At 32.0% G+C, this 20902-nt stretch overlaps 2 protein-coding genes across 2 annotated transcripts in view; one reads left to right on the top strand and one right to left on the bottom strand.

The window, feature by feature from the left end:
- LOC106464561 overlaps nucleotides 1-3359 on the top strand; it is a 28315-nt gene extending 24956 nt beyond the window's left edge. The window contains exon 15 of the mRNA XM_022392805.1: nucleotides 3134-3359. Within this exon, the coding sequence (XP_022248513.1) occupies nucleotides 3134-3359 (226 nt within the window). The remainder of the gene's footprint in view (nucleotides 1-3133) is intronic.
- A 13666-nt stretch (nucleotides 3360-17025) lies between these two features.
- The window catches only part of LOC106464551, a 71117-nt gene continuing 67240 nt past the window's right edge, over nucleotides 17026-20902 (bottom strand). Inside the window, exons 23-24 of the mRNA XM_022392760.1 lie at nucleotides 19634-19669; nucleotides 17026-18278 (exon numbers count right to left, since the gene is read on the bottom strand). Coding sequence (XP_022248468.1) covers nucleotides 18181-18278; nucleotides 19634-19669 — 134 coding nt within the window. The 3' untranslated portion in view covers nucleotides 17026-18180. The remainder of the gene's footprint in view (nucleotides 18279-19633; nucleotides 19670-20902) is intronic.

Here is a 20902-nt window from a genome sequence, read left to right as displayed (position 1 = left end):
TAATGTCAGTCACCCTGTCCAGTTCATTATAATGCAAATCAAGCATCAGCTATCAAGTAATGTCAGTCACCCTGTCCAGTTCATTATAATGCAAATCAAGCATCAGCTATCAAGTAATGTCAGTCACCCTGTCCAGTTCATTATAATGCAAATCAAGCATCTAACTACATTGCTATCTAAAAATTTAGGAACAAATCGTTAGTGTTCAACAAGTTTGTTCCTTAACTTTTGGACACTAGTGTATTTATCATGTTATCTGAATGTAAATGATTGATCTGAAATTAACATTTCGTATACGTGACTTTACTTCTTTACTGTTTATGACATTTTACTCCATTATGAATTACAAGTACAATGAACAGCAATAGCCACCTATAATGTATGCTTAAAATCAGAGTTCTGAAAAGATCCTGAGGTATCATCTACTATTACTTTGAAAGAGCTGTTTCCAGGATCTTTTAATGTCTGGAATCACTCACTGAATTCGATACGCTTTCCAAGAACATTTCATATGTGCTCAATAAGAATGAAATCCATTGGGAGTGTAGGACACTCCACTTTGTTAACCTAATCTTCTTCACGAAATTTGACGACCAGATTTAATACGGTGAGGGAAGATCTTGTCATTCATAAATTTAACGCAGGGTGAACTGCACCATAATATAACAACCCAAATGGTGCTAGTATATGATCCAAATATGTAACATTAATGGTATGGAAACCGGCTTGTCCACTGTGTTTATTCCTGCCAATACTATACTTCCACCACATCATCATACTATGCGTATTACGTTCTTATATGTTAAAGTGGTTGAATTGTTTGCTTGTTTGTTTTAGAATAAAGTCACATTAATCTATCTGCTGTGTTCAGCGCGGAGAATCAAACCTCTGAATTTAGCGTTGTAAGTCCTTAGACTTAGCACTGCCCCATCGGGAAACACGTGATTGGATATGGTTCTAGATTTTCTCGAAATGAGTATGTATACTCGGGAAACACGTGATTGGATATGGTTCGAGATTTCTTCCAAACGAGTATATATACTCGGGAAACACGTGATTAAATATGGTTCTAGATTTTCTCCAAATGCGTATGTATACTCGGAAAACACGTGATTGGATATGGTTCTAGATTTCTTCCAAATGAGTATATATACTCCTGCTATCTGGTTGAAGGGCGAATAAGCTACATAAAGAATGTTGCTCTATTTGTCGTTGAACTTATGAATGTGTTTTTGGCCCTATTGCAGGTAAAATACTTCGTGCACTGCTGTAGGAGGAATGCACCATACTGAATATTTGACATATTGACCAGCGTTAAGTGTATTCTATATACTGATAAAGTATACATTTGTGATGCGAATATTTGATGTTACTACTGTAGTGAGGCTGAATTGACAGATAGCAATCTCTGACTGTGTAATGGCCACCAGCGGGTCAGCGGTAAGTCTACAGGCTTAAAGTGCTAAAACTCTCGTTTTGATACCCGTGGTGGGCACAAAACAGATAGCTCGTTGTGTAGCTTTACGCTTAACAACAAACACACAAAATTAATATCCGTGATGGGCTGAGCAGAGATAACCCATTACGTAGCTTCGGGCTTAACAACAACCAACCAGATTGTGTAACAGCTCATAATCTGTTTTGTTCAATTCCCCGAACAAGTGCACAATTGACTTAAAAGCAGGTCCACATTCTTCTAACGATACTTTTGACCAACTGGCAATAGCTTGTTGCAAATATCCTGTTTCAATTCTTCCGTTAGCTCTCCACATGAGTGAAATATCCAAATATCTTTTTTCAAGTCGGCTCATGGTTCATGAACAATTTAAACACCTTAAACCTGGCGACTAATTTCAAATCAAAACTGAGACAAAGTTTTGTGAAACCATTTTAGGTTGAATAACCAATCACTTGCACTGTACTTGAGTGGTTTTCAGATGCCTGTGTGGCATAACACTAACAGTGAACTGAGGAGACTGGTTAACATTATTTATAAAAGAAGATCTGTCTTCTTATGGCTATAATATCATAAATTCTAATTATTTTTATTGTATTGTAAAGTGTACATCAAAAAAACACAAAAAGGTTGGAAAATTAATTTAACAATATCGTTACATCAGGTAATCAAATGTAAATATTTGTTTCACAGGTCCATTCATTATTGTGATCATACTTGCTTTATAAACACAAAAGACTTGACCGAAAGCTGGGGAGATCGACTTCTGAACTACAAGAACTGTGATTTCTACATGAGTAAGAAAATAGCGAATCTGTTGACAGTGTGTACTATGTAATTAAACATTACAACTTTAATGTCCATCAAGGGGAATATTATATTTACTGTCGCTACTAAATTATAAAGTAATTTACACATATTAAAACACGAACTCGTTGTATTATGAATATTTTTTATAAAATATACCTAATTTTGGTACGTTTTCATATTTTACTGCTCTGAATCTTTATTTTTAACTTTAATATACACATTTTGTTTCTGAAATTTTATCTTAATGATGTAAACGTTGCTATCTTGTATATTAATATCCAGAAGTTATTTTTTCCGAACATTTTAAAGAAATAATATGAGGTGTGTAGTATTTTCATTAACTGTAATTCAAACTTACAAGAAAGCCAATAGTTAATCTTACACTTCATTAAAACAATAAAGACAAGATTATAAGTTTAAAAAACTTATCTGAATAAAGTGATTTACTTCTGTTTAAACTTACTAGTGAAATAAAAATAATGTAAACATACAATGGTGGAAAATGTTATCGCATCATCCAATTTTTTCACACTTTTCTTCACAAACATCAACCGTTTTGAGGCCCTAATACGTGTAAGTGCAAATGTGTTTCGTGGATGATGAATTACTGTCAAATCATTACACAAATAGCTTTACAGTTGTCTGGGTATAGCATCAGGTGCTATTTAGCTATGACTAGAGTTTCTTACTGAAAGGCTATCTGTAACAAGGTACGTGTTATGCTACAATGTCCAAGGTTTTACGAGTTAACCCCAGGAAAAGAAAACAAAAAACAGTCATTGTTTCTCTGAGCAAAGAGGGACTTTCGACAAAGGAGAATGCTAGAAGAATTAATTCAATTAGTCTACTGTGAACTACTGGGTGCAGAGAAATAGAGAGAGACGGGTTTTGGGTAGCGGTGAAAGCTGATGGTCGTCTTCCGACACGTAAAATTTTGCAGTATCGTCGAATGCGTTCACAGGTCTCAAAAGAGTATGGCAGGGAACTTCAGGGGTCACCGTGCACACCACCTGGTCTTGCCTATGTTCAATCAGTCTCCCAGAAAGACTGCCAAGAAAGAAACTCCAAGATGGAGAAGATGAAGCTTAACTGAACCAAAGATCATGTTGACTGGACTGAAGCAAGGTAATCCTCTCAGGGGAATCGAAGTTTAACCAGCTTGGGTTTTATGGACTTTATACGACGTTGAGAATTTCATCCAGAGTGTTTGAGTGCAACTGTGAAGCATCTACAGAGTCAGGTGATATGGGGATGCATCTCTGGCCAGGGTGTGGAACGCCTCCATTTTGGGAAAGACACTATCAATGCCGAAAAGGACGTCGAGATCCTCAAGTCTCAGTTAAAACCAACAATTCAGGATCATATTTCTAGATGACTCTGCCCCATGTCACAGGTTGGTAAAATTCATACAATCTATGCAGTAGACGTGAAATAAAGATGAAATGTAACTCTAAGGGTATTGAAAAAACATTTTAGGTTATATTTCATTGCTTCAGGAGAAGGACTATCTCCGTAGGAAGAAGATCAAGAAACTACTCTGGCCAGTAATTAGCCCAGAATTGCTGGAAGGTAATAGGTAACAAAATGCAAGACAAACAACAACAAGAAACACATTGGAACTGCAGAAAACCTGCATGTGGCATGATGAACTCGCCCCTGCTTACTTTCAGCGATGTCCAACAGTTATCAAGGCCAGAAAGGGCACAACCAAATATTAAAACAAGAGACAGACTCTCTGACCACTTTATGTCAATTACCTTAGTGGCGTTTTCTTTAAGTCTAGGTTTTCTTACTCACAGAACATTTTCGTATTTGCCAAGTTGATCATCTGCTGTAATAAGTTTTTCATAGTGGTTTGTTAATAAAGATGCGTATGTGTGGTTAAAATATGAGTCAGCTTACACCACACAATGTTAATAACCGTTTTACACAAGTTCTGATACTTCCAAAAGACACAATCTCTTAAAAAAATTAAAGAAACCAAGAAAAGTGTGAAAATAATAGGGTAATGCAATATTTTTAACACCACTGTAGGAAGCTAAAGTTTTTATTTTTCTCTCGACTTTCAATTCCCACCTTAAATTCCCTAGGGTCCGTGACAGACTCCTCGGAGTTCGATGTAGAAAATGAAGGAGCTTTGAAAAACTTAGAGGCGAAAGTTAACAAAAGTTTCGTCGTGTCAATTACACCACCCACTTCTGATAGTAAGGTAATAAACTGTTATTTCCAGATCTACTTGTGTCGAAAAGAGTTTAAGCAGTAAAATTTAAAATAGAATATGTATATCTTTTACAAATATATGTAAGTATAATCACGACAACCCCAAGCTCCCGTAAAGCAAAACTTTGCTTGATTAATCTCTGGCCTTAGTTTATGCACGAGTGATTGTTATTTTATAAGCAGGCTGTATTCATCATTCGGCCTTGTTAAAAATCGAAAAACAATTTGAGTGGACAACAACGTCACACTCAGAGATTAACCAACTACATTCTGGTTTTAAACTGCTCTTAGCTACAATAATTTCCTGTAAAGAAAAATAAGATATATCAATTCAGTATTTCTATTCTATATCTATTGTTAACCTATTGGATAATAGTTCAGTGTAATATTTTGATTATCTCGTAATTCTCCAATGCATCCAGCATTAATATCTTAGTCTTAAAGATAAATTGGTAAAATTTGTATTTTCTATATCTTTTAGTACTAGAATATTTTCCTTCACATGAACTCATAATGTGGTAAATTATAAAACGGAATTGTATATGAATACATTCTTATACAATTTCGTACAGTCGTGGCAGCAGCTAAGAATGCTTAAATTACTTACATGTTGACTAACCGTTATACCTCTTTTCAAACAATTTTATTATTCATATATTTCTTGAATTCTCTAAACATTTTAGGTCTACTTCCATGCAACATCTGTAATAAAGAATGTTCAAATAAATAACCGTAAGTATTATATGTTGGTATTTTCCGAATATTTGATGTTAAAATATATATATGTAATTAATTTGTTAATTTTGCGTGAGAACCGTTAAAAATACACAATAGAAGTAATTCAAAAATTTGCAGTTTCTTTCCGTACTACAAATACTTATGTACTAAAACTTAAAAGAAATAAATAAAACGTCGTACATAACGAACAAACAAATCAAATTTAGCTACAAACTCCAACATATAAATAATATATGTATCGCAGTTAGTCAGATATCTGCAGAATTAGGACCAAACTAACAATTAGTACACACTGTTTATCCTATATCTCATATGTGATAAACATAATTATATAATCGGGGCTCATGTGGATGTTGAAGCCAATGACGCCCCGTATTTAAAACTACTATTCATTTACCTGTAGCTGTTAGAGGAAAATGCTTGCTTCTAAGAACAGACCATTTTCAGGAATATAAATAAAACTCAAGAGCCAATAGTGGGCACATACTCATATGAACAAAACAACGAAGCCTAATGTGTTTAGGTCAATGAATATGACCACAAAAAGGAAATAATTGAAATTTGTCCTTTAAATTCTAGTAACAAACATTACCTATTTTCTCCCAAACCAATATATTGTTAAAATGATAATTCTGATCTATGATTGAGCTTGAGTATCGATGATAAAATACACGTCATGAAATAATGTGTGATTACAACTTTATCGCTTTCCTGACTTCGTTTTTTTTACTTTATTATTTTTCTTTTCGATGTTGTCTTGTTTTCACAAAATATGTTTAACTTTGTTTGTCACTAGATTTGAAATGGTGCCTTTATATTTTTTACAAGATTGCAATAAAAGCGACAAATAAAAGTTCCATATCACCATCTATACATTTCAGCCGAGAGTGTTTTAATTACTGATATTACTAATTTCAACTTTACTTTTTATTAGAAAGCTAGATAGGTAGACAGAAGGAAGATGGATGAGAGGCAGATAGAACTGAATACATATTACACACAGTCGATTATGAAAAGAAAGTATTAATAAACTTAATTGCAGTTACTTTCTCTTTAAATTCCTATTATACGATAGTATGTCTTTATTGATTTATTTAGCCGAAGATTTTGGTTCAAGTATCCAATGAATGATATGTCGAAAACGTTACTGTAAAAACAGCAAAACAAAAGCATTCATTTTCATAAACAACATTTTATATTTTTTATAATTTTAAGGATGGTAAGTATACTATTGGATATAATTACCAAGCTATTGTTTATATTTACTAAATACTCCTTATCGTAAATTATGTTCCAATTAATAGATTTGACGATAGCTTCTCTTGTAGGCAAAACGAATATTTAATCATTTTTCTGTGTGTGTTTTCCTCATTCTTTACAGTCCAAGATGAGGCATATAGCATTGTAGCTGAGAATTTCCAACTAGACAAACATTCCCAGACCACTAAAGACATAGGGGATATCGAAACTAAAACGGACTGTTTTAAGAGATGTCGAGATGCGGAATCCATTATATGCAGTAGTTTTTCTTACTGTATTACAGCCACAAATAGAGTTTGTCGGATTTCATCTGTTCATATTCGTAAAGAAAACGAAATGGACAGGAATGAGCTGGAGCCAAATACGCAATGTAATGTATACACAAGTATGTAGCATTTCTCACTATCTCGTATCTTTTGCAAAATTTACTATAATATACTAAATAAATTTATGTTAGATGTGTTTAAAACATTTTATGTCAATGTTAATACTGCTAAACTTCATTCGTGTTACTTTGACCTTGACTAAATTCGGTTTTTTGTTTCTTTTTATTAAAACTTTTTAAAACCCATGCCAGTTGCTCACCGTATGTGATCTAAGAGGATTATTTAATGAACTTAAAATTTTCGATACTTAATCTCTTAGCTTATCCTGTAAATGACGCTTATATCCTTCAGGTCTTTCGTGCTGTGTTGGAATGTTGTGCCCAAAGTTACTGTTTTAAATTTACTAGAACAAAGTATTTTCGTCCAAAGTAAATTCTGGTTATTCAGATTGAACCATTTTTGCGTGCTACTTGAAAGTGGTATTTTTGTATGTGTTTCGAAGTTAAATATATTAGTTGTTCTGAAATAATTTAACTTGCACTAAGCCGTGCACCAAGAAACTCGTTACACTAACTCTGAAAGTAAGTTATTCGAGCAAATATAATCGTTATGAATGAAGAAAATGAATCCCTAAGAAAGTACATTAGAAGGATGTGTAAATATAAAACAGATTGTAATTGAATATCTGCTACGTTAAAATTTTAGTACAAAAAAGTCCACCAAATAACATAATGAGAAGTTGCTGTATAAAATAAAATAAGATAAATTGATATAATACCCGTAGCCAAGAAATATTGATATATAAGTGCAACGCTGTAACTCCTACTTAAATTTATTATAAAGGAAATATTATTTAATAACTCGAACTTATCATAGATTGTGACTAATAACAATAAGCCATAGCAATTATACGGAAATTTTGAAATGGTTATGCAGTAACGAGGTATTTTGAAAACCCTCGGGCAGACAGACAAACGTAGGTGAATGCGTTTAACTGTATTAATGGGAGAAAATAGCAAAAGTCATAATTCTCGCGCTGATATATCTTTTAAGGCAAGCCAGCAATTGTTTTAGGGTTTCTTTAATGAATTGTTTGTATTTCTTTATTTCTTTGTTGTTAAACACAAAGCTATTTGCACTGTGCTCACCAAGGGTATCAAAACCCGAACTCTATCGTCGTAAGTCCAGAGACGTACAGCTGAGCCACTGGGGGTAATTATTTTTTGTAATAAGATAATTGGTATTGGTAGTTTTTAATATACCTGTATAATCAAAATGATTCTTTATAAATTAACATAATCATAGTCTGATCTATGGTATTACCAATAATCATAGTCTGATCTATGGTATTACCCATAATCATAGTCTGATCTATGGTATTACCCATAATCATAGTCTGATCTATAGTACTACCCATAATCATAGTCTGATCTATGGTATTACCCATAATCATAGTCTGATCTATGGTATTACCCATAATCATAGTCTGATCTATGGTATTACCAATAATCATAGTCTGATCTATGGTATTACTCATAATCATAGTCTGATCTATGGTATTACCCATAATCATAGTCTGATCTATGGTATTACTCATAATCATAGTCTGATCTATGGTATTACCCATAATCATAGTCTGATCTATGGTATTACCCCCCTCAAAACACAAATAACTAAAACAAACGAGCTTCTTTACTACCCATAGTGAGTGTTGAGAAGTTTATTTTCTCTCTGTTGTAGGAGACTATCTCTTTTTTTTCCACAAGTATCCTGGTAAGGTGTTTCTTACCGGCGGAGACAAGTCTATTGACGGCGTGCGTTATCCAGATGAATGTGCTATGAAATGCCGACTGGAGAAGGATTTTCTCTGTCGAGGATTTGAATACTGTGAAGATAAACGAAGCTGTGTTCTACATAAAAAGCACGTTCTAGACATCAAACCATCAAACATGGTTACAGCGAAGGCTACGTGTTCTCATTATGCTAGTAAGTAACTAACGCAGTTTTGAAATATTTTGATGGATAACTATACCGAAGTTATACACTATTACAAATATTATAATATTTTGCTCTCGAGCAATTTTATAATAATCATGTGTGTACATTTTCCACTAGAATAAATTTTAAGGAATTGTTCCCTTTCTAATTTGATAGCTTTGTTCACTTTTTATTATTATGATCTACAAACACACATGTTTTTATCCTCACGAATGGTACTTTTAGTTTCTATCTAATAACAGTGTTAGTAAGTTTTAAATACTAACGTGTCGTTTTCTTTTCTTTATAGTAAAATACATAGCTGACTTCCTAAACATGGGACACACTCTGGTAGATGATGACGATAGTTTTGAGATAAAATCCCTGACACTCGAACAATGTGCACGTGTATGTTCTGAACAGTCCGAATACAACTGCAACTCCTTCAATTACTGCCCGTCCAATTCTCTCAAAGATCAAACAAATGCCGTTTGTTATTTATCTTCAAAAACTCTAACAACCTCAGGTGTTAAAACTAAAGATAGCGGCACCTGCCAGCATTACGCTAGTAAGTGTTTTTACAAATTACCTAACGTTAACTACTTATAATTTATCTTTATTTTCCCGTAGTCAAGTTCCTTTTTCATATAAGAACGAAATTTACATTACATCTGGATTCAGAAACAGCGATTTATGTACCGTTATACACAGTTTCTGCATAAGCCTATACAACTTCACGATTTTGAGTGTTCTATCAGCCTTTTTAGCGTCAAGATACTGTTTCGCTACAGTTGTTGTATGCTTAGAATCATTGGAATCATCAATGGAATGTCGCATGATAGATGACGTTCTTGTACTTGTCTTTGTTTTGTTTTTGAATTTCGCGCAAAGCTACACAGGGCTATCTGCGCTAGCCGTCCCTAATTTAGCAGTGTAAGACTAGAGGGAAGGCAGCTAGTCATCACCACCCACCGCCAACTCTTGGGCTACTCTTTTACCAACTTGTACTTGTCAGCAGAAAAGACGCTATCAGTTTTGCGTAGATCACTCACACCAGTGTCTAAGATGCTTCAGACTTATATTGATTCCCTATCATGTTTCATTTTACACGACACACATTGACTAATATACCGTTCTCTACTCCGCAGTCTAACATATAGTTATTTATTATAGCCGAACAATTTGAATTTGGATCTATTTGTGAAGAGCAATGGTTTCTATATTATTTATTCTACTGTATATAGCCCGATTCCCATTTCAACCTTTTGGTTGGGAAACTTGTACTCAGCAGCAATTTTCGAAAGTGACATGTCCATTTGTGCTAATACGTATTTTACTGTTCTGTTTGTTTGTTTGTTTTTTAATTTCGCGCAAAGCTACGCGAGGGCTGTCTGCGCTAGCCGTCTCTAATTTAGCAGTGTAAGACTAGAGGGAAGGCAGCTAGTCATCACCACCCACCGCCAACTCTTGGGCTACTCTTTTACCAACGAATAGTGAGATTGACCGTCACATTATAACGCCCCCACGGCTGAAAGGGCGAGCATGTTTAGTGGAACGGGGATTCGAACCCGCGACTCTCAGATTGCGAGTCGAGCGCCTTATCCACCTGGCCATGCCGGGCCTTTTACTGTTCTCGAGGTGGCATTAACACATACATTTACAGCAACATCTGAACTGGACCTTCGTTTCTCTCATCAAGAACACGCCCCAAGATGATTAACATCACTTTTGTTGTTTTACCTCAACCACTTCAACTATTGTTTAAGGTTAAATTGGGATGTAGAAGGACAAAATAAATTGATGAAATATTTCTTTGAAAAGAATGAAAAACACAAAGAACTAGTTGTAAAGTTGTTAGCATTTTTGGTTCTTTTCAAATATGTAATTCGTCATTTCTATGGTTAACAGTGCCAGTTTCATGTTTCGTCTTCAGTGTCTTGCACACAGCTCCTTTGAATATGGAATATTCTTGAGCAGCCAAATATTTTACTTGTATGGGCTCGTCATGAGTTATTTAAGCTTTAGGAGCCATGAATGGAACACACTACTGCTACTGGGCATAGTATATCTCCCCGCTCTTTTATACGCTTCATGCTGGTGTGGCAATTTTTATTGTAAATCACCTTGTAAACTATCAATACGTAACTATACTCTGTTGCATTTCAATTCTACACGATAAAAGGGTGGTAATCTCATTGTATTTGCCTCTTAAACCTACTTATTTGCCGTTTCCATATTATATCTAATATTATACATATATATGTATGATAGTGGTTTTAAACTTCATAATTTATTTGTACTTATTTGTTTTAGGGAGAGATGCTGTCAATGACTGGGGTTATAAAAGTAAAAAGCTACCTGAGACACAGGTTGGTTCAGGATATACTAAAGGTAAGTTATTTCCATGTCTAAAAAAGTATAATACTATCGTTTTTTTCATACATAATCCTTACAAAATGCAAGAAAAAAATAATTAATTAAAAGACATTATAGCCGGTTGCGCGAGCTTTGGGGCGAATACTATCTTTATGTTTGTGCTGCCTTAAAACCAACTACATATTATCAATGATATGTTGTAATTATTCTGAAATATCTTATTTTTTACAAGCAAATATTTTAATTTCAATTTAAAACACAAATATGTTATTAATCAAATACGGTCATTTATAAATATTTATTACGATGTTTTCTATGTTAATTGTAAAGTATGTTGTTTATTTTACTAATAGGATGGCTTTAGTTCATGTTCAGAATTGTATTTTTATTCAATATTTCCAAAAAAAATCAGTGTTAAAAGTATAATTAAAATCCATCAGTTATGTCGATTATAGCTTAAAATCGTTGCCTGAGGTTTGTAGGAAATATTATGTTCAGAAAACTTTCAAATCAGTAATATAACATTGTAAATGTTAGTAGTATATATGATCAACTAAGTGTAATTATTCATTAGTGACTATTTTACACACACACACACACACACATATATATATATATATGTATATATATATATCGATAATAAATGCTTTTAATCTTTAGCCTACGTTAAATCTACTAAGGCTGAGAAAAATAAATAAATATATGTATTGGTAATGGGATACGATTCTAAGTTAGTAACTAGACCTAGATGATCGTATAGGCTACAAACCATGACAACGATTGATATCTGATCCCTACAACCCTACCGTAACTACAGTATTTTATCAATTTTAATCCCAAGTTTAAGTTATGGTTGGCTTAGTTCTTATCGATGGACCCAGGGTTATAATTCTGCTAAACATGTTTCATACTTTCGTCTGTGGGCAAGAATTGTGACAGATAAACCTGTTATTCGGTTCAAAGTGTCAGATTCCAAAGTTTTGGGGAGTTGTTTGGAGGCTGGCTGGCTGCATTCCCTCTGGCCAGTAGTAGTTTAAAATTAGGAACGGCTATATTTGAATCCTAAGGATCTATAAAATGGTAATGTAACCCACGAGCGCATAAGATGCCTTTCAGGTTGAAAGTTCTAATTGATTCACACTCTGAGCATTGTCTATTGTAACAGATTAAATAAAGCAGTAATGTATGGAAATGCAACCCTATTCTAAACTAAGGACTCCACGATATTATGTATAATGTTTAGAAAGTAAAATCCCTAGATTTTTTGTTTGATCTACTGTAACAACAGAATGTATGAATGATAGTAACAAGGAACACGTTGAATAAAAATTAGATACATCGATATGAAACCTTTTATTAGAAAGATATAAATCAAATTTACAGCCAGTATACGGAAAACTTGATGAATGTATATCTTGTTTGTTTTGTTTTATAACTCTATGATATGTGGAAATAATAACTTAATGTTTAGTTAATTATTATAAGAATGAAGACAAAATGTATCCATACTAGTAGTAAGGGGGATAAAACAATTTGATATTTCGAGAAACTTCATCTAAGTTAACCTTTGAAGAGAAATTTCTCGACTTATCAAGTTTTAATATTATTTTTTGTGTAATCCAAATAAGATTGTTTATACGGGAGTCTTCTATTTCTAATGGTTGTCATTTATCCAGAACTAAAGTCTATGTTAAATAATAAGGTACCGTAGCTAATATTTGTTATGTTAGCTAGTAATGTTAAAAAATGGTTGAACAAAAATAAGATTGTGTTTTTAGTAATAAAAAATTACTTATTTATTTTTATATTTCTGAAATTATTAGAAAAGTATTTTGCCCTTAATTATTAAATAACTTTTTGTGTTTTCCAGTTTTTGTGTAACAATGAGCAAAATTTATTTTTCTTAAAAAGTTATGTTTTTTATACCTGGATTTATCTTAAACAGGAAGACTTGCAGGACTACTGATCGGAATGCTGATTCTTGGAGCTTTTATTGGAGCATGTGCATTTCTCCTATTTTCTTATTATAAGTCTCATAAGGCCCAAGAAGGACCGAAAGTTAAATTCATGAATAGTAGTGAAACAGAAACATGAAATTTTACATCCACAACGTTTTCATATCACGACGTTCCTTCCTAGTCTATTATACAACGTTAAGTTTTATTTTGTGGTTTCGAAGAACGTTAGATGTCAATATATAGGGCAAAAACAAATTTCACTCTTATTCCTCTGAGGATAATTTTTTCGTTGTAAGCTTAAATTTTTCAGTAAAAGAATGTAACTCTTTTGTAAGTAATAGCAATTGAATATGCGTGTCAATTTGATATGAAATTCAAGAAAAAAACAAACATACAAGTATAGAATATTTTCTTGGCTATCACCAATTATTAACCACAGAAAATTTCATTTTTTGATTTATTCTATATTAAAAAAGCTAAACTTCCATCTCATGTCTCTTGTCATCTATAACTTGAAAACTGCTGTTGAAATGAATAATGTTAACACTGTTTTGGGATATAATAATAAAACCATATCTTCGTTTCTCTTTCTATATTATTTATTCATAGAACTTTACAATAATCGAGACCTGAAAATAAAATATTATAATGTATTTGATTTCTGTTTTCACTTAATTTCTAATTCTACGTTGTGCTTAAATGATATGGAAAATCGATGTCGCCTAAAAATGATTTAATGAACATATAATTGTGGAGTAATTACATTTTTAACGATGTAATTTTTTCTTTATTTTATTTTTAAGAATATAGTTCCCTAGAGTAAACAGTTACTTCTTGTATACAAGTTTTAATGCCATCCTTCGCAAAGTGCAAGATTTTCCACTAGGTGACTATACATTATAATAACAAATCGCACGCCAATAAAACCTCGAAATACGTCAAATACATATTATCTTTGTTTGTTTGTTGTTCAGCACATAGCTTCACAATGAGCCATTTGTGCTGTGCCCAAAACACGAGTATCGAAACTCTCTTTTTAACAGTGTGAACCCTCAAGCTTACCGCTAGGCCAATGGGGGGCGTCAAATATAATTTAGCATGTTTGGCACTTGAATCTAACAAGTTTTTCATAATGATAAGAGATACACAGATAAATGTAAATGAGGTAGATGAACTCGGGGTGAACCTCAATAAATGAATTTAAACGGGTAACCAATCAGACGGACGAATGGAGTAGCCATTAATACTTTTTACAACGTGATATCGACGCCAAATAAAAATCCCGAGTGTAGTACGGGTACCTTTCCTACCCTTGTTCATTAGATCAACATGATGAATAACGTACACCGTCCCCACAAGACAATGAAATAAATGAAGCGAAAGTGCTAACAATTAGTATTCTACAATTGAAGTGTTAACCTTTTAAGCAAAACATCCTAACTAATTATTTTGTCATAGTTTTAAAGTGTTATATATATATAGTTAATTAGGTAAAAGTTAAGCTCTTTATTTTTTACGTATTCTGTGATATCATATTTCTATATAAATATTCTTATCAATCTTTTCCATCTAAGTTTATTATATTATTATGTTTACACTAATAAAACTAGAGTAATATTTTTTTTTTACTACATGACTGTAAATGATAGTAGCAAGAAGTACGTCACATATTGAAATGTGTGACATCACATTTCTTTTCCTTCTACACAGTATTTATAAATGGTACTGATTAATGAAAAGTATTGGATACATTGCTTCAATCTACATCTAAGCTAGAAATGGTTTTTGCTTTAAGATGAAATTGGATAATGTTTCAGATTGTTAGGAGAGTTATAAATTCATTATACTTATTAACAATATTTTCGACAAATGCAACAATAGAAACATCAATGGAAAGGGACTCATGTATGTTTGTTCTTAAACATAATAACATATGTATTTGAAGAATATATTTCATATCCTAGTTCTCTGACCGAAGAGGAAAACAAATTTTGGAATTTAGCGTGAAATGGGAATTCCTTGAATTTTTTAATCAAATAGGCAGCAAAAAATTGTATAACACCTATTAACCCTATCAGAAGGCAAACCAATACCATTTAGAACAACTCTTTGATGCTATCAGACAGGTTTGTGGAGTAAAAAAAAATCTTTCTCGTGTTTGTTTCAAGATGTCTATCGCAAACTGTTGGAAAAACTGGTTCTATAGGGAGGGCATGTCAATCTTTGAAAAGGAAAAATATGTAATAGTTTCTGTGTGTGAAAATGTGAACCACAATACTCGTGCAAGTTTCGTACAAAACTATTATATTGTATATCTTTCTTTAGAATGTTCATCAAATATACTTTTGGAATGCAATAAGCATATTTAGACTTGCATTAGCGGCTACGTTGTGAAAACATTTTTGAGTCTAATACAATGTAAAATGTGTCAAAATGCTATAATTGGTTAAGAAAATTTACTCATTTTAAATCAGTATTGTATTAGCACAGTATTTCTAAGCTATTATCATTATAACAGTTTTGACTATTTCGAATTTTATTTTTAATAACTAAAAACGCAGGAACGGTTACAACTTAATGGTTTTGTAGAGATGAGATAGGAGGCAGTTTTAATCAAATATTTGTTATTATGTATCGTAATGTGGTTGTTCAGAATAAAGATTTAGAAAAATGTTTCGATATTATGATACTTACAGTTTAGTCACAAAGATCAGTTTCACCATTCAATCGCCAATTTCTCATGCATGAAAGTATTGATTTAGATTAAATGAGCAAAAACTGTAATAAAAAGTATTCATCACAGTGAAAAATAACACTTGAACTGACATTTAAAATGTTAGCGACGTGACTGTTTAAAAAAGTTGGCGTACTATTAACTTTTGGCGTTGAAAAATTAACAAAAGTTAATTTTTAAGTTTTTTTATTTTTTACAATTTCGTCATCACTATTTGATATGTTGCCAAAACTTAATAAGGTACGAATAAAAATGTTAATTTACTGATACATTTTAGATAACGAACAAAATATCTTTAGTGCAGTTCAAGAAAATTTAAATTTCGCTAAAAGTCTCGTGATTAGCCATCTCGTGTTTCCTGGTCAATAGTTTATGACCATTATATTCAGTGCTTCCATAATTATTTCTAAAACTTTATAAACAATCAGTTTGCGTCCCCTGTTATTAGTCTTTGTAACATCCTCACATTTCTACCAATAGCTTGCTTTTGCCTGAGAATTAATACTTCATGTTTTCATTCTACAAGTATGATGTAAACCTAAAGACATGACTTGTAATCGATGTGAAGGGTAACATATAATATTTATGTTAGGATTAATAGTTTTCCAAATCTAAACTATCTACAGAAAATCTTGCATCATAATCCATCCGTTCATTAAGCTTTATCCTCGTTGTCCTGATTAATTATCTATTTGGAAAATAGTAAAGGAAATGGTTATTATTAGACTCAAATTATGGATGCTGACTAATGTACACAAGATGTTGTATATTAATATCGTTATTCATTTTTCAAGTTATGTCAGCTTTGTTTCAGCTAAATACTCAACTTTATACAATGCATTTGTTTACGTTAATGGAAATTAGTTTAATGTAAGTCAAATCCACCATACGTTTAAATGCTTCATGTAAAAAGACACTAGACTGGCGTATTTGAAACTGTTTTCATTTTGATTCTTGAAAAACCTGGCGTAAAAAAGCTAATCTTAGAATTTTATCTATCCATATAACAATCATCTCAAATGTTCGTTTTCCTTGAATCATAATTTGTTCTACATATGGATAACTGTTTTTTCAGTCGAAAAGTCAAATAAGTAAATTTTCTTCATTTTTTATATAATTGGAAATCTTCATTCACCTTAGGAGAAACTAACACATTTTAATTGGTAATTGTATGTTTTCTAAAAAATGTTTTTTATTACAGTAAGGACAGAACAAAATATTTATTCAATATAAAAGTCATACTGCTGACATTGGCAATACAGCTTGTATCTTCGTCGTCTGGTTGAGTTTACTAGGATTATGTACGGGATGTTTTTAGTTGCGGCATAGCGACTCTGAGTGTTTTATTTTATTTTGTTTTATTTTTTCAAGTACAAACTTTTAGCTCATAGTTCCGTCATCTCTTGGATGGTTTGAGATCTAATTACAATTTTGTACTCAGGAGGTCCAACCCTCATACATTAATTTACTCTAATCCTGCCTAAAAGGATTCCAAGTGCCGCAACTATTGAGGATTCCCCTCTGCCTTGTAACTGCACTCAAACGAACTCAAAAGGAAACTAGTTAACCAAAAAGATATTTTAGAAGATGATCTGTGAGTCACTTATACTGAATTATTTAAGAACATCTGATGGGGTAGGATTGAACATATAAGGAACATTCAAGACCTCTTTTATTCTGTTTTTTACAAACTTCTCATTTAGTTCGAAAAAACTAAAATTATCATAGCAAAAGTTTCTGTAGAGCGAAAAACAGTAATTCTGTTTTCAGTTTTTTATTAATTCACAAGTTGTCATACTAGAATAAGATATAATTAATTCATTAACGCAACATACTTTCAAAATATTTCCTTATAGAAAACCTTATATCTATCTATTTTAAAAATCAACTTTACTTTTCAATTAATTTTCTAATCAACTAATAATGCAGTTAATGTTCTTAATTCAAATTGTTATTAAGCAAAAAAAACGATGATTGTTCTCTTATGAGTATTTTTATTTGATCATAAATAACAAAATGGTTCAGTGTTATTTTATAGCCCAAATTGTTAACTTACAGGTAATAAACAGCGGAATAAAGTTAAGGTGAATGAAATTAAACTAAATAAAATTTACACGACAGTTTAAATAGTTTTTACTATTTATGTGTATATGTTTGTGGGATGTAGTATATGCATTACTTTATGAAACATACGAAACAATACAACTTAAATTATTTTGTCAAACACTCGTCTTTACACTTCAAGAACTACCGACGATACTTATTAAACACAATAAAAACGCACTATGCGAAAATCAACATGAAACACCACTTGTTGAAAGTTCCTCATTTGTTCGCTTTTCTATATCCGTATAAGAATACGGCCACTGCACCTAATATGATCCCCAGAATAATGAAGAAAAAGGCTAGGCCTATTCCAAGACCTAGAAGAACAAATAGAGAAGAAAAGAACGTGAAATTATTTAACTGACTTTAAAAGTATTGAAATCAAGTAATTACACACACCCGAATTAAATGCATTCATACTTGTCAGCTTGTTTTAGTGCGCAGGAAATCTAATCCCGGATTTTACCGTTAAAAGACTGTAAACGTATCGTTCAATTGCCAGGGTACAGATGCATTCAAAAGTAGTCCTAAATTTTTAAAAAATCATAGATATAACATTTCTTCATCAAACAAAATGTGAACAACATTTTTATAACATTACTTTCCATTTGTAGAAGCTATTGATAAATAATATTAAATGTGAAGACCTGAGCAGTCTTTGAAATCACCAAAATAAATTTTATGAAAAGAACGCCAGGGTATGTGACATGCAGGTGAAGTTGGAGCATACTTGTATTTCATACACCAATGAAATTATATAGTAAGGTTTCAAACGGATTTAACTTCTAGATTTTAATCTAGATATTCTTCAAAATGTTTTATTTTAATTTCAAAAAATTCAATTTATTTATTATCCTAGTTGTAAACCTTGTACTTAGTTTGGAGATGAAATTTGCTGAATCCTTCAAAATCGGTAAATATAACTATGTTTCATGAATATATTGACAATATTAAACAGTAGCCTTATGAGAAGCTGTTTCCCGTTTCATTTTATAAAAAGAGTTCTTCAAGCTCAAATACGGTAAACTTATCCCTCTTACGCACGTTAAATATGATGTACCAAGAAATAGGTTGATCTAGCCTTATATTATTTTGATATTATTTAATTTATGGAAAACATATAAAACAAAGAAAAGTATAGACAGTTGTGTTATTCGTGTATACGAGAACAATGTACATTTAAAAACTGGGATTAGGTAAGACGGCTTTTGCTTTATAATATTAAGAACACTTTAATAAATTAACCAATCTTCTAATAGGATATGAAGTGCCCAAGATACAAACAGTGATTGGAAGAATCTACGCACTAAAATATTCTGTGGTCTATCAGTGGAAATGATCAAGTTTAAACCTTCAATCCGAGTAGCAATGTTAATCACTGGTTGACTGAATGTGTCACTTTCCAATGTAACTCTAAGTGTTCGTGGTGACTTTTAGTTACTTATCCTGTAACCTCTTGTTGTAAACCTTAAAATACGAGCACTAAACTAAAAGATGGGCGCTCTTCTGTTAAACTCAAACTAGAATTTCTACTTGGTTGAAAAATGCCAGTAAAGAATAGTATACGTTTCTTGCAATAAAAGAGATCAAAATATCATTTTAAAACTTTTAAACATATTCTATAGATCAGATACTTAAGTTGTACAAACTAAGGAATAATCGCAACACTCACCAGTGGAATAACGACTCCCTTCACTAGACGATGGTCCTATACAGATAAAAAATATGTAAATCTTTTTAAACGTTTTCAATGCTAGAAATACATTAACAGCGCTTTACAAAAAATGTCTGCATTGTTAGAAACACCAGTCTTAACACTAGAACGTATTTCATTTCTTAATATTATAAATTGACGTTTATATACATGTGTACAAAAACGGGACTCTTTTAACTGAGTTACACATGGCAAAATGTCTCACAACTTAACAGAAAGTATCTTCGTCATCATAATTAATATTTAAATGATTTTTTTTTCTTTGACCTTCAGTGAATTATATTTCTTGAAATAATTTTGTACACCTCGACACTTTGGAATTTTAGAGGTAAAATCTTATCATAATTTTAATGGGTTTCCCTAAATTATAAGCAATGATATCAACAACATGATATGTCACAGTTTAGTTGTATATTGATGTTGTTTATGAGAACATATTAAGTAATTTTCGTTTTAACGAATATCGGAAAAGTATGTATGTCTATACGTATATGGCAATGAAAATTTTCAAAAAATTCATATTCCACTCATCTATTTTAATAAGGTGCTGAAACGCTATGTTGCCCAATATCACAAATGTTAATTGTAGAATATTACATAATAATAATAATCCGTTTTATAAGAATAAAAAAAAGATAAACTTTGAGTATTCATAATGAAAGCTATTTTAAAACAATACGTGATGTTTTGATATTCGCACATTACTCTTATTAACATTAATAAGAGTAAGATACTTACCTATTAAACGATACAACACCAACACATAACAGTGACACATATCACTCCAGTTTATACTAGACCTGTGTATGTGTTCACCAACATTAATAACATTCAGATACCTACCTATTAGACGATACAACACCAACATATATCACTCCAATGACATACTAGACCTGTGTATGTGTTCACCAACATTAATAAGATTCAGATATCTACATACTAAACGATACAACACCAACACATATCACTCCAATGATATACTAGACCTGTGTATGTGTTCACCAACATTAATAAGATTCAGATATCTACATACTAAACGATACAACACCAACACATATCACTCCAATGATATACTAGACCTGTGTATGTGTTCACCAACATTAATAAGATTCAGATATCTACATACTAAACGATACAACACCAACACATATCACTCCAATGATATACTAGACCTGTGTATGTGTTCACCAACATTAATAAGATTCAGATATCTACATACTAAACGAT

The sequence above is a fragment of the Limulus polyphemus genome, unplaced genomic scaffold (genome assembly GCF_000517525.1).
Source record: "Limulus polyphemus unplaced genomic scaffold, Limulus_polyphemus-2.1.2 Scaffold61, whole genome shotgun sequence".
In the NCBI taxonomy this organism is placed as follows: domain Eukaryota; kingdom Metazoa; phylum Arthropoda; class Merostomata; order Xiphosura; family Limulidae; genus Limulus; species Limulus polyphemus.
The sequence above is the reverse complement of the archived record's forward strand: the minus strand, read 5'-3'. Positions and strand labels throughout refer to the sequence as shown.